The sequence below is a fragment of the Meles meles genome, chromosome 10 (assembly GCF_922984935.1).
Source record: "Meles meles chromosome 10, mMelMel3.1 paternal haplotype, whole genome shotgun sequence".
Lineage (NCBI taxonomy): Eukaryota > Metazoa > Chordata > Mammalia > Carnivora > Mustelidae > Meles > Meles meles.
Window position 1 is genome coordinate 30,178,944 of NC_060075.1, and position 23,064 is coordinate 30,202,007.

Genomic DNA, 23,064 nt, shown 5'->3' on the forward strand with positions numbered 1-23,064 from the left:
CTGGATGCAAGGTCGCCTGAGTGACTCAGTAGGTTAAGTGTCTGCCTTCCACTTAGGTCATGATCCTAGGGTCCCGGGATCAAGCCCCACACAGGGGTCCCTGCTCAGTGGGGAGTTGCTTTCTGCTTCTCCCTCTGTCCCTCCCCCTGCTCATGTATGTGTTCTCTCTCTCTATCTCTCCCAAATAAATAAAGAAAATCTTTTTTTTTTTTTAAAGCCTAGATAACATTTCCAAGCCAGTGCAGGGAGAGCCCAAGCTTCTATGCTTTCCTTTATATCTTAGCTCACTGACTCTTCGTTCTCCTCACTCTCTCTATGTCCTCTTGGTCTTGCCCTTCCAATTTCAGGGAGACTTGGGGAGGAGACTTTAAAGTAATTCTTTCTGGGAGTATTTTACAAAACCCATCGCGTGTTGAAACTAACCTCTAGAGACTGTGTTTTATTACCAGGAATACTAATGGAGTAAGGCAGTCACCAAAGTGACTGACTATGGAAAATGTTCACCAAACAGGGGTCCATGCCACGAGGTCTCACTTCTTTGTGGAGAAAAGATATCAATTCTGGGTCTCTCTCAAACACATTTAACATACTTGATTTTTTTCCCCCCTTAGGAGTAAAGTAACAAAAATATTAGAGGGGAAATTTATTAGACATAGTTCCAGAACATTTGTCATCTCCAATATGGTGATGAATTAATTATCTATTGCTTCTTCACATATTACCCCAAAACTTGGTGGCTTGAAACAACAGATGATTATTCTCTCACTGTTTCTGAAAGCTGCTTGGCGGGGTGGTTCTGGCTCAGGGTCTCCTGTGAAGACATGGGATGTGGCTGCCGTCGTGACTGGAGGTGTGACTGGGGATGAAGGATCTCCTTGGTTCACTCATACATCTGGAAAGTTGATGCCAGCTGTTGATTGTGGCTCTTAGTTCCGTGCTGCGTGGGTCACCCCGCAACCTAGCAGCCAGCTTTCTCAGCGCTGGTGATCCAAGAGAAAGTGAGAAAAAGCCAGAGAGATCACCCAAGAGAAAAGCTGCCGTCTTTTAATAATCTAATCTTGAAGCGATAGCCCATCACCATCGCCAGATTCAATTCATTGGAAGTGATTCATTAATTGCAGCCCACACACAAAGGGAGGGAAAGTCAACCCCACTTTTTGGGGGAAGGACTATAAAAGAATTCATGGACATATCTTCAAATCACCACAATGTCTCGCCCCAATTCTTAGTTCTTACAGAAGAAAGCACATAAAAATAGATTTATTTCTTTTCAGCTGGTTCATATGCTAGTAAAACTGATAAAAACTCTCTTGCTATTTCCCATCCTTCATTGGGAGTTCCTTCTATTTTCTTCACTGCCCCTCCTCCTCTGTTTGTCTGAAAACGCTGGAGTGTCCCAGCTGTTCACAGTTTCTTTATGTACACACTCACCGACTAACATGAGCTAGTATCATGCTTCGCCCGCCATCTTTATTCTCATAATTCTCGTATTTGTCTTCAGCCTTAACCTCTCCTCATAACTCCAGTTTTATGTATGCAGCTGCTCCTTGACCTCTCCATGAAGATCGCAAGCACGGAGATGGACCATGGCTAAGAGAACCCTGAGCCCCTGCTTCTCTCCTGGGTTTCTCTTTCTTGGTAAGTCCACCGCTGTCTAAGCTCTTACTTGTCTCCTGTCTAGTCCCCCAGCAGGTCCTGTCAGTACTTCCTGCATGAGCTTGCCTGAACCTACCAGACTTTCTTCCTTCCCCGCTGCTACTGCTGCTCTAGTTCGAGCTACTTGCCTTCCCATCTGGACTGCTCCCATTGCCTCCTATTGGCTGTTTTGTCTCGTTTTGTTACTTCTTCTCTGGTCCTTGTAAGTATTCTCCATAGTATAGCCACGGTGACACTTTGAAAAGGAAATCAGTTCTTGTTATTCCTCTGTTTAAAACTCTTTGTGGCTTTCTATTTCACTTAGAATAATAAATCCAAACTCTTTGTTTTGATGTAGAGTTTTGTGCATATCCTTGTCCCTGCCCACTAGCCAGCCACACTGATCACACACACACACACACACACACACACACACACACACACTTTCTCTCTCACATATAATACACAATTTGGGCAGGGGGAGCTTAACTGGAATTTAAATCTTATTTCAATTATTACTAAAAAGTTAGAACACATGGTTTGAGTAGTAAATATGGGAAATAATTGAACAGAAGATCCAAGGTCAGGAGTATCATTATAAAAATGAGGGAGATTATCTACTTGTGCATGTTCTATCAAAAAAGCCCCCCCCCCCAACCAAACCAAACCAAACATGATGAAGAGGATTGGGATCATTAAGCTGGGCACACCAGTAAGTAGGTCACTCTAATTTAGTGAACAGTAGGCTGATAAATAAAGATGGTAATATAAGTGCTATTACTAAAGGTATATTCCAGGTAAAAAAAAAATACACAGTACTTGGACATATTAACACATTCTGACTGCACATGCGTATTTGCATTTTTTTAAAAAGGTTTTATTTATTTATTTATTTATTTGACAGAGAAAGCGAGAGAGCTTAGGCAAGGGGAGCAGCAGAGGGAGAGGGCAAAGCAGGCTCTCTGCTGAGCAGGGAGCCCAATGTGGGACTTGATCCCACTACCCTGGGATCATGACCTGAGTCAAAGGCAGATGCCTAACCACCTGAGACACTCAGGCGCTCCACATATCTGCATTGTGTGTGTGTGTGTGTGTGCATGCTGTGTGGGTGTGTATAATGTACATACATCGCCATGTGTTAGTATGTACCTGAGTATATGCCTGTGTGTGTCGGTGGAGGGGGGCTTGTGTGTGTATCTTGGTGTGTCTCTGTGTGAGCAGGACCATCCTGATTGATAAGCAGACTGAGCAAATCAGCTTCCTTGAGAATACTCAGGGGCCACAGATATCTTCTCCCTCAAAGAGAGTATTTCTCCAGAGATTCATTAAGTGGTCTCTTTTCAATTGCAAATATCCTGGGAGTTGCATTCATCATCTGTATCTTCCTCTGAGCTATTGCAGTTAGACTGTGTTCCTCCCAGCACAGCCTGACAACAATCAGAGACAGGAATGAGTGCAAGGAGCTCAAAGAAGGAAATCCAGGGGACTGTGCTGTGTACACAACACTGGGTACTCCTGTATCTAACTGCTTACTTAGACCAAAGCCAGAGGTCCCTGGATAAGCTTCCAGGATTTGGACTCAATACCTGGGGTTCAATTCCAAGTTTACAACTTATTTGCTGGGCAACCTATGGATATTACGTAACATTTCTGTGCCTCTGCTTTATAAACTAGAGAAGCTGAGTATACATTTTATAAGGTCTGATGATTAATGAAGTAATACATTTCAAGCACTTAAAAACTGTGTCTGACATAGAGTCAACTTTTAATAAATATTTACTAATGCTTTTCATTTTGTTAGTATGTCCTCCCTGCCCTTGGACGATTCATGGACGTATTCCAGCAGAACTCGTCATTCAAGTTCCAGCAGAACTTGTCATTTCGGCAAATGACACTTTCCTCCACTCACCGACAGGAATCAGAAATTGACAGCTTTCCTAGAATCTCCTGGTGCTGCTCTCAATCAATACCAGGTCTCCCAGACTTTAACTCTAAAATGTTGCCTAAGTCCTCCACTCCTCTCAGGTGCCTACCTCAGTCACACCTCGTCACTCACTTGAGTTACTGAAAAGGTTTTCAGGTTGGTCTCCCAGCCTCCTTTCATGCCTTTTTCCAACTCATTCTTCCGCATAAAGCAACTACAATGATCTTTAAAAAGCATACGTTGGATCATATCACTCCCTTGCTCAAAATTCTTCACAGTTTCCTGTTGGGCAGAGGACAAAGTGAAAGGAAGGCTCTGTGAATTCATGCCTCTGGCTTCTGCTGTTATCCTGTCTCTCCCTCAACAGGGCCCAAGCCTTGGGCCTCCTCACAGGTTTTCAGATGGCCCAAGAGCTTTGCTGTTTTGGGGATTGCAATATTGCTTCCAGGATGTGTGTCTCCCCTTTTAGATAATTCCCACTTCTCCTTTGGGTCCCCGGAAGTGTCACTTCCTCACGGAGAACATTTCAGAACTTTGAATCTTAACTGAGGACCTCTCTGTGGTCCTTTCTGTTATTTCCTGTTGCGCCACTTACCACGGGCATGTGTTCGCTCTGTTTATTTGCCGCACAGTCGTCTTCTCAACTAGTCGCAAGCCTGTCATGACAGGGATCGTGTTTGTCACTTTGGTGATGAAAACACAAGAACAGAAATAGAAGCAAGTCACAAGATGTTCCTAAACTTCTTGCCTTTAAGCGATGAAATCCAGAGTTGTGTGCTGTACTCAGATTTAGTACTAGTTAATATTACTGTTGACAAAATGGGAGACTGTTAGAGGCGGAAATGCACGGGCTTTGTGGTTAAACCTGGGGCTGAATTCCGTCTTAATCATTTACCAGTCCTGCGGCCTTGGGCAAGCTGGTTAACTTCCTTTTACCTAAGATTCCTCACTTGGCAAATGGTTATCCTCATACCAGCTCGGAAGTTGTTACAGAGAAATTGAAAGGAAGTGAATGGCTCAGCTCATGTTGATTGCTTAAAGAATAAATGTTAGCTGTCATTTTCACTGAAAGACCTTTGTTTTGGCACTTCACTAGGAAAGTGAAAGAAATAGGAGTGAAGAATGATAAATTGTTCATTTCTTTAAAATATCCAGAAAAATTTGGCCCCAAATCAGATAGAGGCCTGAATTAACAGGGAATGGAAGGGAAAAATTAAAACCCATGAAATTCACTGAAGTCAGACAGATTGGTTCTTCACATTCCCAGGACAAAGGTACATGCATTTCCCAGGCCTGGAGCTCTTTCCTCTGCGGGTCTCACACAACTTTTCCTAGAGGCCTTTCCTTGAACACCATGCTAAGCATTCCCTCTGCTCACCCTCCCTTCCTCAATACTGCATCTGCTGAGCTGAACACCATATATGTTTTTTCCTAGAACACATCTCACTATGAACTTAGTTTGCTCAATTATATTTCTACCTGTTTTGGGTCCAAGTCAACAAGTAGACTATGAATCCTGAAGGGTAGCAGAACCCACCACCCCAAAATCTGACTGTAGGTGGTCAGGACTTGCTGCTCCCAGCATACTCTGCTTTGGTATATTGATGACTTTGAGCTGCAGGCATTTGAACAATAGCTAATGAAGGGCGAGCCTTCCTCTGAATTCCCCTTACCTGCCTGCCCCCTCCAGACAAACGTTGTCACAAATGATGATACCTTCTATTCTTCCTTCCTCAATATCACTTACTTTCATCTGCTAAGAGGCCTCCATCACCCTTCCTCTTTCCCCACTGAGGCGATGTCTGTTCCTGAAATCTAGGCCAACTCAGATGGTTATTCACATTCTTTATGTCTCTCCCATGTGTGTTGAGGCATGCACACAAATGAATATATCTGTTTTTCTCGTCTTAATCTGTGCTTTGTTACAGAGAATCTCAGCTAAGAACTCAGAAAGTAGGGGGAAAATGATCTTTCCTCCCCTAAAATACCAACAAGGGCAGGACCTTGTCGTCCCTTTAGCCCAGCACCAAGCACAGTGCCTGGAACATACAATGTGCTCACACGGAAAGTCAATGAGTAGAATGGCAACCTCCTTTAGGTTACGTTTAAGTAAAGCAGCAGATAGATTTCCTTATCAGGAATAGGCAACCTCCACAGTCCGAGCTTCACTGTGCACCTCTCCCCACCTTGCAGTACTATTTTTGTCATAGCTGAAGTGTAATGCAAGATCATTTCTTAAAACAAAATCTCTCACTAGTAGATCTCTTGGCATTTGTTTAATTTTAAGCTGTAGACGTTATTATAGTACCCATTCAGGGAGCTTAAGACAATTTTCTGGAGTTGCAACTCACCCTCTAATATTCAGGATGTAAGGGCCTATTTAGCCAGAGAGGTCCCACCCCTGTTGAACTGCCATTTTGTTGTTTATGCAGTAAAACTTAAATTGACCCTGCCCCCCGCCCCCCAGACTTAAAAACAAGTCCTGGAAACCAGTCCCAGGTAACAAAGTCCAAGTACAAGGGTGGGTCAGGCCAGGTGGAGGTATTCAATCAGTGGGGGCGCATACTGTCTCCTAACTACCTAGGAGTATGGGCCCCGCCCTTTGGGCACCTTTTGGGCACCAATTCTGACTAAGGTGATAGGCTGGTTCAAATGTCTACTAGGGTAAATTGTAATTCAATTGGTCACCTAGATGACTGTGCAGCTTTCTCTGTGTGTTAAAACTTCATTGGCCACCTATGCGTGGCCAGGCCCAACCACATGGCCTTTGCTCTATAAAAGTTAGTCTGTGAGGCAGGGAGGGGTTGCCCTCTCTGTAAGGGGCGGCCCCGACTGGTCCGTTTGACCGTCGGTTTGATTCTTGATGCTTGGCACGAAATAAAGCTTTGCTTGACCTTTGCTTTGTATCAGTCTTGCTCCTTTAATCATAGACCCATTATTGGGGGACCCAACAAGGATGCATTAACAGCCCCCTGAATGAGAGGACTTGCTTCCTTCCCCTTGGTGTGTCCCCAGTTCTCCATGGACTGTGATATGCAGTGATTATCATGGACTGGAGAACATGGGCATATGTACTCTCTGTGATCCTTACAGATTACGGAACCCAAAGAAGGTGGTTTAGCCACTTAAAAAGTAGGGATGAAAAGAGGATAGAAACCCATAGATGCATTTTGAAAAGAAGAATTTCCAGTTCTTGGTGTCCTTTTCCATTTCATGGCAATAAAATAACGGTAGTTTTTCACAATTCCACTATAAGATATAATTACCTTTAAATTTAAAACAAATTTAGCTAAGAAATGGATTAAATTTTAAGGAAACCTATCTGTTGCTTTACTTAAAAGTAACCTAAAAGGCATAGATCCCCAATACATTTGCAAGTTTCACATCTGCTCTCAAGCTCACCACTATCTTATTTCCTCCTTGTACTCACTAATGCAAGTTCGGGCATTCATATTTAAGCTTTAAACAAAAAATAATGCTGTTTGGTAATCCTGAGAATGTTATTTTTGATCTGTCTTTTCAGGAAGATTCATTTAAGAGACTAGACATAGCTACATTATAATTTTCTACAATCAACAAAGAAAAAAAAAGTGCACCAGAAGATACAATGATTACTGGCAAGAAAGTAACCTTAAATGTCCTTAAAGTTCTATTTCATCAGGTCCTGAAATAAATGAAACTCCACATTCTGTCCGTTTCAGTGTGTTTATGTGTGTGTGTATGTGTGTGTAGCCCTCCCTCTAACATTTCCCTTCTGAGTTTTATTGGAGACATAAAAGAGGTTTCATATCAGAACTACTACATAAATTTTATATGGTAATCTATGATTAAAAATAGAAATGTACGGGCCACCTGGGTGGCTCAGTGGGTTAAGGCCTCTGCCTTCGCCTCAGGTCATGATCCCAGGGTCCTGGGATCGAGCCCAGCATCGGGCTCTCTGCTCAGCAGGGAGCCTACTTCCTCCTCTCTCTCTGCCTGCCTCTCTGCCTACCTGAAATCTCTGTCTGTCAAAAAAAAAAAAAAAAAAAAAAAGTACATACAAGACATTTCTTAAGAACTTATTTTTCATATAGTAGTATTTTATATTACTTTACATGTTCCTATTATGAAAAATGCATTGGATGCTTGCATTCACTTATTTGTTTGGTTTTCCTTTATATTGTAAAAGCCATTTGTTGAGGCTCTGTTCCTCTCATATATTTGGGGCATCAAATATATTCTTCTCTGTTATGAGAAAGGGAAGCGCAACTATTTAAAAATAAACAATAGCAGTAATAAAGTTCATTTGTGTTTAAGTTTTGACCCGAGTCAGGAATTACCATAGAAATATTTTTAACTAGAATCAGAGATTCTCAGACACACAAACTGAAGCATTTACATCCTCATTTTTTGATGATGGCCTTAACTGAATTTAACTGAATTTGAGTTTATTGCAATTATTTTAACATTTAGTCTAAATGTATGTTGAGATACTTAATATAATTCGAGGCTCTGGTGATGGGGGAAATGACTTGGACTAATTTCAGATAATCTTAAAAAATTCATAATCTATGTCTAATAGTAAATAAATGCAGAACAAGCAAACTACATTCTCAGAATCTTGGCCCAGGAACTGAACACCAGGTAAGGTAGCCAAAGAAACAGATACGGTGTTAAATTTATTTGGTTTTCAAACTCTGCATCTTCCAAACAGTATGCGGGTTCAGGTTCCTCTAAGTCACAAATGACTCCATTTCTTTTAGTCTTTCATTAGTGTGCCCACTCACACTTGGATGAATAAAGCATTTTGTTTTCAATACTAGTGGAGCCATTTGATATTATACACATATTTGTCTCCTTTTCCAAAATGTAGTGTGGTTTTTTAATATTAGGGTTTACCTGCTGTATATTCCTACCTAGGGGGGGAAAAACAGAAATGAGAATTTTTACCCTTCATTATCACCGTCAGTAGGATTTGACAATGATAAACCTTATGTAATATTACATTTTCTATACATTTCTTCTTAATCTTAGTTTCAACTTAAGTTTTCATGGAAAAGTTTTGAACACACTTTTAATACTTATGACAAACACATTTACCTATTGAGAAGTAGGAAAGATTGAAATGGGAGGTAAAGAGATATTATTAATAGCCCAGTGTTATTTTGGAACATAAAACAAGCAAATGATGAAGCCCAGAGAAGTTTTATGACAAGTAGTTATATCCCAAGTACCATTTTAAAAGGTACATTAAATTTTCTACAGTTCTATATAAATCAAATGTCTGTGTTTACACCTTTATTGAAGTTCTCTATTTTATTAGAAGCAAATAAAAAAAATAACAAGGACTTACAGAAAAATTCTGGAATTCTTTGTGAGAATGTAAAACTCCAAGGATATTTTAAATTGTATCATATTAATTTGGGATACTGAAGTATGCAGTTATTTTACCTATCCAAATCTCTCTGTACCTAATTTTGCGTGTGGTATAAAATGTCAATAGGCACTTCATGGTCAGCCTCTGGAATTTTTGCCTGCAAGAATCTGAAGAAGGTACAAAAGATAATGAAGGATGGGAATTGTGGTTATGGACCTTAACTCCAAAATATTTCTGTTCCGTTATTATAAGCCTCTAGGACATAGACTATGGGCCAATGAAATGCTACAGTTAGCCCTATGTCCTTGATCAACAACCTTGACAATTTTGGCAGACCTTGTTCAACAGGGAGCAATTGGAGAGAATAGATTTTTTTAAGATTTATTGGTTTATTTATTTTAAAGAAAGAGAGTGAGCAAAAGTGGGACAGGCAGAGGGAGAGAGAATCTCAAGCCGACTCCGTGCTGAGCCCAGAGCCTGATGTGAGGCTTGATCTCATGATCCTGAGATCACAGCCTGAGGTAAAATCAAGAGTCAGATGCTTAACTGACTATATAACCCAGGTCCCCTGATAATGGATGTTCTCTCTGTTACTGGGAAATTATCTCAGTGTGCATGTTGTGCTATGGAGTTGTTGGAAAAATCCTTGTCAATTAGGACACCAATGTATTTCCCAGCTAGGTTCATTTTTATTGTAATTCATCAATGGTCAGTCAGGAATAGTTATTAGTAGCACACTTTTCAAGATAAGAGAAATTTAGAACAAAGAAATGGGAAGAAAAATTGACTTTGGTAATGACATAGGCTTCTTCTTGCCCCCATCTTCTGTAAGTTTTGTTTTACACAAAAAACAAAAACAAAAAAAAAAAAAAAAAGGAAAAAGAGTGAGAATGTGTATTTCTTTTTTTCTTTTTTTTTGAGAATGTGTATTTCTATAAAATAGAACTTTATCACAGAAATGCATGATTTAATTTAAAAATGTATAGCATATGAATTAGAATATCCAGAGCCATTATTTTTTAGTGTTAAAGTTTTCTCAACAGAAATGTGGCTCGTGGGTGCCTGGGTGGCTCAGTCCCTTAAATGGCTGCCTTCGGCTCAGGTCATGATCCCAGGGTCCTGGGACTGAGTCCCACATCGGGTTCCCTGCTCAGCAGAGAGCCTGCCTCTCCTTCTCCCTCTGCCTGCAGCTCTGCCTACTTGTGATCTCTATCTCCCTGTCAAATAAATTAAATCTCTTTTTTAAAATAAATTTTATTTATTTATTTGACAGAGAGAGATCCAAATAAATAAAATCTTTAAAAAAAAAAAAAAGAAAGGTAATGTGGCTCGCGCAATCACCTAATGGGATCGATCCCCAAGAAGCAATGAGCACAGTGCTGGTATATATTTAGAACACAATAAAAACTAGCAGTCATTGTTACCATTGTTACGTTTTCATGATGGTTTTAATCATTGTTTAGTGTTCACTACAAACCTACAGAAGAAAGAAACTGCGTATGGGAAAGGACACATTTGGGTTTTACTTCTGTGGTTTGTATATTGGTTCCTTACTAGGTGGGCTGGGAATAAACAGAATGCTTACGAAGTCTAGATTAAGTCCTATGTAAACTTGTGTATGACGTTTTTACTTTTGACCCTTTTATATCCAGTGGTGCCTCGGTGGCTCAGTCAGTTCAGTGTTGGATTCTTGATATCTGCTCAGGTTGTAATCTTCGGGTCCTGGGATCCAGCCCTGCTTCCAGCTCTCTGCTAAGTGTGGAGCCTGCTTGAGATTCTTGCTTCCTCTCCTTCTGCCCCCCGCCCCATGTTCTCTGTCTATTAAAAAAAAGAAAGAAAGAAAAGAAAATTGTGTATCCAGTGCCTCTGGTTGGTAAATTTATGATTCATCTGCCCAAGGTTGAGGGTAGATATTAGCTCTTTCAAATCTTTCCCATTTCTCAGTATCACTTCCTTATTCTGTTCTTTTAGGGTTTTGTTCTCCATTGTACAGGGAGACCAGGAGACCTCTGAGCAATTTGTTGATGCTTGAATATTAAAAACCGATCATAGATTAGGATAAATACCTTTTGGCGTTACCATTTGTAGCTCTAACAAAACTAACTCGATCAAAGTCAAGAAGATTGAACTTAGAATCAAAGCTCAAGGATGCTTCTTGTAGCCTCCTTGTAGCCCTTGTCACATGCCCATCTTTGTTCTGGGGTTCCTCCAAATTTCTCTCCACATCTTTAGTATCCACCCTTCAATACCCTTCTTCAGCCAGCCACATCCCTTGGAACTGACCACCTGGGCCCACCTTAATGGTGAGTGCTGCTGCTGTTGATAAACTTAGCTATCTCTCTAGACTCACTGGTCTGTTGTCAGAGTATCTCTCAGATCTTTCAATGGGATTAATCAGATGAATATATTTGAAATGGGGCATTAGGATTCACAGCGGTGTTATGTGGTACTCTTCTTGCAAAACTATTTTAGTAGCTTTCTTTAGATTGCCTGAAACTCTGGTAGGAAAGACAGAAGGGAAATTTGGGGAAGTCTAGTTTTTTACCACACTCAAATTGTAAATGTCAAGTTCGACTTCCTTTCCTCGTTTATTTTGCCTTGTCTTGTTTTCTAATCTTTCTCCAAGTCAGGAGGTAGGGATTCGTGTGCCCTTTCCCTGCACTCCCATGGAGAGAAGACCATGGCCTAAAGAAAGAGGGTTTTACTCATATGATGAGAGGGTTTTAGAAAGTACTTTGAAGAATACTACCTTGATGACGCCTCTGTTCAAAACATGTTTTCAGGAGATCGAAATAGAAAAAAAATGACTGCTACTATGGCAGAGAGAAAACCGCTTGTAGTGTAAGACGGTGAACAGCAGTGCAAAACAGAGCATGTCAAGCTATTTTTCAGTATGCAACTCCTCGAGAATGATTTGGTTTGGATTTTTAATCTCCAGTTCTCCAACACCCATCAGTGTCTGGTTCCTGCGATGGACTCGAGAATGTGAATTCTATGTAGCATAAACAGTAGTTACCTAGTGGGTTTCCATATGAAAAAGAGGGGGAAGTGATCAGGGAAAGGGAGAGAATACTCTAGTAAAGGAATGATTAATGTTTGAAGAGAAAGGAGGGGGAAAAAGTGGACAGTAGAGAACAAAGACTTAGAAAGTATGGATGTACTATTATTCCCACTAAAAGCTTTTTGCAATAAACATATTTTATAATTGTCTTAAGCAACTGTGCTGTTCAAAAGTAATAATTCCTTAAAAGTAAAATATCTTTTGAGAATGTTTTACTACCCTAAACACAACCAGCTGATGTATGTCCAACTTAAGCTCTTATTTTTTTTTTTTTTCAAAAAATACTGTGTGTCTGCGCAATTGTGTTGAAAAGTCTGATGATATTTACACGGTGCAGAGCAATAACCATTTTTGTACCTGTGAGTTAATAAAACAAACACCTAATGACACTCCAGGGAAGAGGAGATGCCTTTCTTATGAAACTCAGAGGAGTCACGTATTTGATACCAAGAACCCTTTTTATTCTTTTGAGTTATGCTGCCGGCAGACATTGATATAACTCCCTGGAGCCTATTTCCAAGCCAGCACTGTAACTCAGTTGAAGGAATAGGGAGGTGTGTTAAACCTTAACGCAGGATTGGCATCTCAATAAATCAAGGGCTATAAAAGAAAAGAATTAACAAGGAAAAAAAAAGGGCCTATCCACCAAGAAGATCACTAGTTATTACTATTGAAAATCACTCTCTGTACTAAATGATTTACTCCGTGCTTTTCCCTCTTCTAATAATCTCTTAACTTTTCCTTGCTTTTTGTTTCCCCCTGAAGAGAAATCATCAGATGAGCATGTTTTTAAAAAGTGAATAAAAATCTGGCACCTGGGTGGCTCAGTCAATTAAACGTCTGCCGTCGGATCAGGTCATGATCCCGGGGTCCCAGGATCGAGTCCTACATCAGGCTCCTTGCTCAGTGAGGTGTCTCCTTCTCCCTCTGGCCCTCTGCCCCACTGTGCTATCTCTTTCTCTCTTTATCTCTCTCTCTCTCTCTCTCTCCCAAAAATAAATAAATAAAATCTTAAAAAAATGAATAAAAATCTATGTGTGTATATCTGAACAAATATGTACAAATATACATACATACACAAATATACAACTGGACAAATAAATCACTTTGTCTGTTCCCCTGAATAGAAAAAAATCTCTGACTAAGAATCTGATTGAGGGGGCGCCTGGGTAGCTCAGTGGGTTAAGCCTCTGCCTTTGGCTCAGGTCATGATCCCAGGTCCTGGGATCGAGCCCCTCATCAGGTTCTCTGCTCGGCAGGGAGCCTGCTTCTCCCTCTGCCTGCCTCTCTGCCTACTTACGATCTCTCTCTCTCTGTCAAATAAATAAATAAAATATTTTTAAAAATCTGATTGAGTTCCAACCAAAGTTATTACCTTAGAACCTCACTTTGCTTAACTCAAGTAGCGGTAGTCAAGAAGTGTATAAGGTTCGTGCACCAGTCTTCTCTCTGGTGTGCACTGTCCAAAAGGCATGTAGCATGTAGGGTGTAGGCCAATAAACTGGGTCACACACTGCACAGAGTATCTAAAAGTATCACATAAACAAAGACAATGAATTGTAACCATGCTACCTCTTTTGGGTACTGACCAACAAAACCTTGTAATACACTTAAATTAGTTAGTAGCTATGGAGTTGTACTTGCCAAGAGGTTTCCAAAGCGGATTATCTAAAACAGTGGCATTCTTTTATCTTTAAACAATATTAACTGTTTTTTTTAAATGTCTCTTCCTAAATTCGCATTGTTGGCAGAAATCTACTATCTCTACCGATCTGGACTAGACTTCAGTGTTATTCACAATCAATGGGTTCTGTGTTTGTGCATGTTACAAAGTTCTCCCAAATATGGGTATGACACATCTTAGGTTTTGGAAAGGAAGGAAGTCGAAGAAAAAAGAGCAACAGCCAACCATGTTGTCCTGTTCAAGCATGCACATGTTTTATTTAAGTATTCTCCAAAGGTCTATTTTTTTCCAGCATAATGCAGATATTATGCTATCCTTTGAAATAAGATATATGAATTTCAAACAAAATTGTCAAAAACAATGACCTTGGTTACTCCATATGGTACACAGAAATAATTACATTTCACTTACAATACAGATGCACTTAACACAGTCATCAATAGTCATTCACCACCAACACAGTATATTTTTAAATCACCTAAAACACCAAAAAATTTTTTTTCTTTTCCAAAACTCTAAAGAAATTAATAGCTTGGGATAAATGATAAGTCAAAAAGGAGGCAGAATTGTCAACTGAAATACTCTAACTGCATTTTTTAAAATGTAGTATTAAGAACATGAAAATAGAACTTTTCATTGGGACTCAAAAGACCTAAGTATTCCCGATTGTGGTTTCCTTAGTCTACTTTTTAAAAAGTTTTTTCAACAAATGTCACCAAAGAAGTTTCACTGTATTTGTTATAGAAGCATAAAGTGACATGAGGCAGGTGTTAATATAATTGTTAATATTCACGCTCCAGGAAGATTAGTAACTTTTTAAAAGACATACTAGGAATGAAGCCAGTTCTTCCCGAGAGATAGTAGAGTGTATCTTACTTTTACTCAGCAAATGTTTATTAAGATCTACCATGTGCACAGCACTGTTCTAGAAGCTATTCTAGAAATGGGAAGCAAGAATTTCTGGCTTTACTTGAAAATGGTTGGATTAATTCCTTCTTATGATAAATTATGATAAGCATTTTAAAATCTCTATAGTAGAGGGATAATTATTAATTCTTTCCATGTACGGAAGCTAAACTTTATTTCTTACAGTGGTGGTTTGGAATGAACAAAACTTTTCATTGGACATTAAACTTTTTTACACTGTCACGTGCAGACATGTCTGCTAAAATATTTTAAAGGTGAAAAGGTATAAAGTCTTTTCACTTAAATGTACACAGAGATCAACTTTGCATCATCAAACTCCTGTCCTGATTTAGTGGAGAAAACTGCTCCTTGCAGTATACAGAAGTCTTTCTCAGTAAATTTGTGCTGCCTTCTCCAATGGCGTAGGAGCGTGCTTTCGTCAAATATTGCTACATAGAGCACTCGAGTTTATCTCTGCATTTCAATTCACATTAGTTATTCTCAAAAAGTATTCAAGATCTAAAGTAAAATAAATAATACATCAAGCGAGATTCTGGGATCACTGATTTTGTGATAATAATCCCAGCCTACTCTTTGCCTGAAACACATAGTGAAAAATCCAGTGTCTGGGCTTTTTTCCCTAACAGCAAAGAGGTTAGAGAGCATTCATAGATGTCAACTCCTTTTTCCTATTTTTTGACAAGGGGATTGATGATAGTAATCAACTTACAAGATAATATGTCGGGGTATACAAAAGTAGGAAAGTCATTTGAACTACAAAACGTTAGTCCAGTCGCTGACGACAAACCCAATAGGAAGGCGCTATAGAAGTCCAAGAACGGATAATGCACTGTCACGGGGACACAGTGGACCAAAGGTTATTACTGAAAAACATTTATGGCACAACAGTTTTGGATTAAAAAGTTATCTAAAACCTGGCCACACCGGAAGTGTTTCTATGAACGTGGCTCTTACTGTATCTATGAAGATCTGGAAAGTACGACAACAAAAAATCCTGATTCCTGATACAACAGGTGTACAATGAATTATTGCAGTTGTAACAGTATCTAGGTGCAAGGTAAAACAATAATTAATACTGAACTATCTGAACACTTTAGATTTACTAATGAGCATCCCCATGAGAAATACCGCAGCTCTAAAAGGAGTGTATTGGCACAGCCCACCATGGAACATGAACAATCAGCTTGTTGTAAGTGCACAGAAATTCCCCTTTCTACAATTATAGTTTATCATGCCTATTCTGAAGACAACATAAGGACACTGAAATCACTGCTCCAAAGAATTCTAGCATGCATTATGATGGTTTCCTTCAGTCAATACAAATGTGTCATAGTTTTTTAATATGTAATAATCTTCATCATAGCCAATGTTCATGATTTTAACAGGAAAAATTTTTATCAAAACGTTTTCCATATTTTTTTTGTTTTGCATTCAACCGGAACATTATGTTCAAAGATTTGTTTTATTTATTTTATTAAAAAAGAGTTCAGATCATAAGAAGCATCAATAGGCGGCATTTCATTGTGCTCATTCACAAAGTCAAAGGGTCACGGACTCTTCCTCTGTAGAACAGGTCAAACTCTGTCTAGAAATGCCATTTGGTGATTTTATTTCCATCTTCAAGTTTGGAAGCTTTGCTTTTATTTTGCTGCCAACCTTCTTGCTTTGCTGTTTTCATCTGCAAAAGGTTTATTGTTTCTTCTTTCTTCCACATTGGAATTCTTTCCATAGCCGGAGCTCAAATTCTCTTAGACCTGGTTCCAATTGTCTTACAAAGCAGACACTCTGACAATATTGCCTCCTGAGTACTCCGGAGACTCTGGCCTGTCATCTCCTTCAGGGGTGGTCACTGGAGGTGTTGGGATGCTTATTATTGCTGTAGTCACATAAGGTTGTTCACAGTTTAGTTTAACACATTCTTCCATTTTGGCATTTAGACTGGATCGGCTGATGAGGAAGAAATAGATTTTAAAAAAGTAAGCTGTTTACTTAAACAACGTTTTCCATACAATTGAGGGATGTGTTTTCATATTTATCAGTAACATGTTAAATATCCAAGACCAGTCACCCCGATTTTTTAAAAACGAAGTACCAAACCTAATATGTGTTGAAGGGCACATTAGCCAGGACAGTAACATTAAATGAGTCTCTAAAAGCCAGCTCAATTTGGTTCAGTTGGTGTTTCTCAAAGTGTTTCTACAAAAATGCAAGGAAGAGAATCGGGTCAGTTTCGGAAAGCCTGGTTTGAGCAAAGTAAAACAGTTGTCTTTAAGACAGGACCTCTGGAAGGGATGTACCTCACTGACCTGTGAATATGTCTCAGTTCTTTTGGCCACCGGGTCATTTTACTATCTTGTCTCTTGGGGAAAGAGGATGCTTTTAGCTCTCCAGTTAGTGACAGCCAATTTTAAGAATCTCCAGAAAGTTAGCCATTACCAATAATTCAAGATTTTCCCAAGTGGTATTCTTGCATGCGTTTTACACTCCATGTGGATGAAGGGAAAAGGGGAGAGGACTAAGGAGGGTGCACACAGGGTGCTAATTACTTCAATCTAATTACCTTATTTTCATGGAAATCTTATTTAAGATGTTTATGTCCTAAAATTTTCTTTCTGAACTTCTCTGCTTCCTACTTAATTTTGGAATGGATGTAGAACAATACAGAGGTAGAATATCTTAGAGACACAAATCTTTCATTGTTCCAAAATTTAATATTCTGGTCCCAGAGACATCTGATTTATGTAAATCAACATAGCCTGAATTCAGAATGTCATCCAGGTTTTTCACAAAGATTGTTGAGTGAGAACAAAGGAGCAGCACTGAATTAATGGATTGTTAATATAAAAACATATCTATTTAATTTGGGGAACAAAGCAAAATTATGTTGGCATAAATTGATCGTTTTAATGAGTTGTATAGTTCAAATGGATTACTTTTTATTACACGTACATGTTTGTGGTAAAAACAAATAGCAAAGAACGAGAAGCGAAGGAAAATGCCAATAGAAAAATTTCACTTCAATTATCCATGAACGAACCAGAGGTGAACGAGTTTAGCTTTTCACTTATCTTTTCTTGTATTGGATTGATTTTTTGTGTGTGTTTGCCGTGGCCCCAAATATCTTTATGATCAAAATTATATATTGATTCAAGAGATTTGTGTAGGTACGGTTTTATTTTTCACTCTTATGTTGAAGGTGTTGATGTATTTTTAGGTGCTGCTGAGTGCTTTTCAATGATATCAGTGTCAATTTAATTTGTCTCTGTAGTAGTGCTGCCCATCTACCATTTCAGGGTCCTTGCATTTACGTAGGGGGCTCCTGGGTATAAAGCCGTGTGCTCAAATAGGAAAAAAGTTGTGGAGTGAATGAGGCAGATGTACAGATGTGCATGCCTGACCATCTTAGCTTCTTTCTACTCAGCAGACTTACTCCCAACTCAGTGAGTATCACAGCAGACCCATGTTCCTACTTGTTACTCGGGGTATTTGTTTTGTCTCATTCTAAACCCTAGGAACCAGGATTTGGACGCTATGATGCTTCTAAGGCGTATTTGTTCAAAATAAATAAAAAGTATCCCCCCCCCCACCTCCCCCCAGCTCCTCGCCCCATACCCCAAATTGCCAAATACACCGAGGCAGCAGCACGCCTGCAGGTGGGAGAAACGCTCCGGGAGGGGGCACAGGGGTGTGTACCCACACAGATCACCTCCGGTACCTGTTCGAGAGCGGGGTTCTCTCCACACATCTGATCTGGATCGTACTGAGTTCTTGCACGCTGCCCCGGTGGCTGCCGGACACGTTGGCGTTTGGGATGCGGAAGGTTTTTTTGTGTCGTCGTGAACAGCAAGTGCTGGTGACTCCTTGTTGTGAAGACAGAGAGGGGCTGTGGCTCGAAGGCCGGTTTCCGGTGGCAACTTCCATGCAGCTTTCCTCAAAGACTTGCTCATCCACAAACTCGTGATTCTGGTCCGGAGCGGGGAGGACATGAGAAGGAGGCACAGAAACGCATTGCAACGTTAAGGAAGGCAACGAATTGCTTTATTTTTTAAAACAAACATGCCAGTACACTGAGACGATCCCACGGGCAACTGAGACCATTTTCATCAAGTCTGGAATATCGAAGCCACCTCACGCTGGCTTTTGCGAGAAAATCAAATCTCCCTAGTTAGCCCTTGAGATGGACATTGGCGGGCTGACTTAGGATCTCTTTATAGACTAACTTCATGTTGAAATACCACCTATTAATTGAAACATCATTTCTGGAAGTGAAGAAACAAAGGGGGAGAAAAAATTTTAAAAACTCTTGAAAATGCATGTAAGACGGTGCTCACAGTGAATGTGTTAATTTGCATGGACTTTCCCTTTTTAAACAGATTGGAATCATAGATAAGAGACTATTTTAATAGAATGCCCAGAATTAGACTGTTATATATTAGCAAATACTTTTGCCTGGGATTGAAAACATTTTTTAATTAGAAAATGAGAACCTGAAGATACTTTGTATTTCTTTAGAGGCTCCTCTAAAGTTCCCAGCGTACAGACAAGTGACTTATGAGTTAAACAGGCAAAATATGCAAAGTGGGCCACTCTGTGTTTGATCTAGTAGGGGTCAGCCCTGAATTCGGAGGTCTCCTTTCTTATCTTCATGATACATCACCACCTCTGCCTCTATTCAGAGTTCTTCTAGCCAAGAGGCACACAGTGTTGGGCATCATTTCATATGCCACGTTTTAGAAAAACCACACTGCAAATTTTGCCTTTAGAATATTTAATAAAGACTCACTTCCTAAAATGCCTATGTTAGAATTTCACCTCATAAATAAAAGGGAAAACATTTGGGTCTGAACTTCAGGAGAGCGACTTCAATTACTTTTTTTTTTTTTCTTTGTGTAGGTGGGAATAATCTCGTAATGGAAGGCTTTGCACATGCCAAATTCCACGTAACCATCTCTCATCCTGAAATATTAGCGAAACAATTAAAGCAATTCACTGGCCAAGAGCAAAACGAGACTGTTTCATTACTCATTCTGTTGTTTCTTTGCTGAGACGAGCATTTTGAAATAAACAAAATTTTAGAATCCACTGTGTAAAGTCAAGAGAATCATATGACCAGACAAGACAGTTTCATTAAGAAATGAATTTCAGGGGGCGCCTGGGTGGCTCAGTGGGTTAAAGCCTCTGCCTTCGGCTCAGGTCATGATCCCAGCGACCTGGGATCGAGCCCCACGTCGGGCTTTCTGCTCAGCAGGGAGCCTGCTTCCTCCCCTCTCTCTCTGCCTGCCTCTCTGCCTACTTGTGATCTCTGTCTGTCAAATAAATAAATAAAAAATCTAAAAAAAAAAAAAAAAAGAAATGAATTTCAATATCCAATTTTATGGAAAAAATATAGCTCATAAAGGATTCACATGCTGTTTTCTTCTTCTACAATGCGCATTGCACACACATAATACAAGTATATAATGCATGAGATTCTAATTTATCACATCAGTGACTGCAAGTGAAAAAAGTCTTTCCACTGCTGGTTATTTCTGTAGGTAGATTAATTTAAACGATAGTAATTGGTGTCAAATAATTTTTTATTTAAAAGGTAAAATAGTAAAAAATGAAAATAAAAAAGCATGGAGATAAATACATCTGACTATTAATGTTACCGTTTACCTTTCAAAGAGTTATCCTAAGCTACAGACCTTACCCTGTAAGTGATGGATCATTAGTTACAAAGGCAAATATAATCATGTAACGACATTGTTTAAAGCCCTCAAATAATTTTCCATTTATTATGAGATAAAGATCAAAATTCTTCACATGCCTCCAAAGCCTAGCCATTATCTAGCCTTCCTCCGTCTCCTCTTGGGTCACTCTACTCCTTGTCTTCTGATCACCCTAAGTTCCTCTAAGTTCCTAGAGGAACTTAGTAGTTCCTCTAAGGCCAAGTTCCAGCCTTCCCCTGGTGCCTACATCATCTTTTAGCCCCTTCATTTCTTTGCCAAACTAGTTCCTAGTCATCCTGTGGCTCTCCACGCATGTTCCTCCAGGAAGCCTTGTCTGATGCTGTCCTCTCATGGCTCTGCCTTCCTTGTGTCATTGCACTGTGGCCCCATTTTTCCTTCTGTGCCATGACCCTTCTCCAGGAATATCGGTGTTTTTTTGTCCCATCCGTGGAGGCTTGATGAGGGCAAAGGCCACACCTGACTTCGTGGTGCATCTAGGGTCTGGCTCACTGTCTGCCACGTAGTAGGTAAGCAATACAAATCAGCTGAATGACTATATAAGTAAATGAAAAAAAATGCATGGGCGATATGTTGGAATTGAGAATATAAGGATATACCTCTGGGGAGTGAGTGAGCAGACCTATTCAAATATGCTGAAAGTTTGAAAGTTTTGTTCTGCTTTGTGGTCAAAGACTGTGACCCCTTTGGACAAGCCAGTCAGGCAATAGGTACCTCTGCTAATGTGGAGATCTGATTGAGAGCTTGTAAGCAGAGAAATGCAGACTCAAAACTCAGCTCCAAGGGGCTTGCCAGTGAAGAAATGTGTCCTTTTTCTTATGGGAGCATATAGTTTTTAATTACCTGTCTTGTTCATTACAACCTGTTAGGGAAAGAAATGCTTATATTCGGCTAGTCTCTATTTTTTTGTTACTGCTATTGGTATTCCTTTTATCTAAATGTCAGGACCGCTTGAACTACATTGGTTTTTGTTTAATCAGCATTTCATCATCAGGGGAAAAATGATATTTTGTAGGACCTGCGGTCAGCTCTTGGGAAACAACTTTCCATCTGCATTAAACTGATATTTCACACTAAAGTTAGGATAACCACTGAAGATAAAACTATTTCAAATCATTCTCTAAAATACTTTCCAAGTTGAAACGTCACTCTTGTCTTTCAAAGCAATTTCAAATATCCTTGGGTTGGTTTTTTTTTTTTTTTTCATTTTTAGTATATTTTCCAGTAATGTAGACAGTGAAATCATACTTGGAAGCATTGAGTATTCACAAAAGCAAATGGGATTCCTGTCTCAGTACAGGGGCAGATAGTCATGCCTTTTCCTTACCGTGGTTTTTTCCAGGCAGTGAAGCAGGTGGTGGTGCTGGGTTTCAAAGCTGGAGCCGGATTTGCTAACAAAGGCTTGTTCATCCTCTGAGGACTGTTAACACACAGAAGACAGAAGTGCTTTCTATTTTATTTGCAAACAATGGGAACCTCAGCTACCCATTTCCACAGAGAGATCTAGCCTATTTCCTGAGATTAAATGGCAGCATTTTAATTTTTTTTTAACTAAAAAGGAACCAATGTGCGGTTGCTTTTAATTTTGGCAATCAGCCTTTATGTTCCTGTCACATTAGCGGTCTGGTCTTTCAGGCTTGCCTCTCTGAATTGAAAACTTCAATAGTTTTTACTCATTCATCTACCAACTACCTTTGAAAGTCTGGAAGCTATTCTTTTTGGATAATAAAATTTAATCTAGTATTTAGATAATCCTGACACCATGATCATGCTCACCCACATAAAAGATATTTTGATGGTGCAATGAGTGGAATCCTAAATATTAAAGGACAGTTTTGAGGTAAAAGTCACTGTTTCCCTTGGATTTCATACCATGTGAGCTTTACAACACTGAAGGGGAGGGTTCCCCCTCCATTAAAAAATAAAACAAGGCATCTTAACCCCACTCAAACGAATTTTAAGGAACATAAATAATTTTGAAAGAAAAATAGGTATTTGAGTTGAGAATTCTGACCTTTCTCTTGTTTATACAAGACAGTACAGAAATACTGCCCAGTCACGAATGGGAGTCACGATTCACTGGCAATATTTCATAGTCTGGACCCCCTAACCTGCCACAGCCAGTAAGACCGTACAGCACCAGGTTATTTAAAAATGACAATTTTGTTTTTTGAGTAGCCATTTTCCTAATTACCCACAATAAAATTATATGGTTAAGTAGAAGTAAATCAATATGACACCGATAAATAGAACAGTAAAAAAAAGTGAAATGCTTGACGGTACCTGCAGTTGGTTACTGAGTAAGCCATTCCGTTTGCTCTGCATGTAGGCATTGGCGCTTCCGGTTTTGGCTGCCCGGATCCTGGCGAGTCTGGCTTTCTAGAAGCCAGAAGAAAAAGAAATGTTGTGTTAATACTTATGGATTATTTTCTTCAAACAGTGAATGCCCTCCTGTGTCATGCTAATGTCAGCATACAGTTTTTAAAAGTAGGCTAGCTTTTCACACGTAATTATTGAAAATTAAACTTTCACCACTGGAGTACTTTATTTTCCTTAACTTCTTCAGTAAGATCAATTAACTACTTTGGAGTTGGGTTATGCATTTAAGACTTGTAATGAAGTCGTTATAGTAAGATCAAGTTTATTTCATTATTGTTTCTGTCAATTGTGTTAAGAGAAAAACGGCAGTATTACTTTATTTATATTTTCACTTATCCCAATCTGAGTAACTTAATGAAATGAAGACTT

At 39.5% G+C, this 23,064-nt stretch overlaps 1 protein-coding gene and 1 long non-coding RNA gene across 3 annotated transcripts in view; one reads left to right on the top strand and one right to left on the bottom strand.

Annotated features, from left to right (window-relative positions):
• The first annotated feature begins 1,464 nt into the window (after positions 1 to 1,464).
• LOC123952283 lies at positions 1,465 to 7,248 on the top strand. 2 transcript variants are annotated; one of them, XR_006820600.1, is made up of 3 exons: positions 1,465 to 1,638; positions 3,482 to 3,608; positions 7,083 to 7,248. It is a non-coding gene; the product is annotated as an uncharacterized LOC123952283 (long non-coding RNA). The 2 variants fall into 2 exon arrangements; XR_006820599.1 differs by lacking the exon at positions 3,482 to 3,608.
• Positions 7,249 to 13,898: 6,650 nt separating this feature from the next.
• KCND2 (potassium voltage-gated channel subfamily D member 2) overlaps positions 13,899 to 23,064 on the bottom strand; it is a 496,309-nt gene continuing 487,143 nt past the window's right edge. The window contains exons 3-6 of the mRNA XM_046021625.1: positions 22,600 to 22,695; positions 21,644 to 21,736; positions 18,303 to 18,550; positions 13,899 to 16,534 (exon numbers count right to left, since the gene is read on the bottom strand). Coding sequence (XP_045877581.1) covers positions 16,357 to 16,534; positions 18,303 to 18,550; positions 21,644 to 21,736; positions 22,600 to 22,695 — 615 coding nt within the window. The 3' untranslated portion in view covers positions 13,899 to 16,356. The remainder of the gene's footprint in view (positions 16,535 to 18,302; positions 18,551 to 21,643; positions 21,737 to 22,599; positions 22,696 to 23,064) is intronic.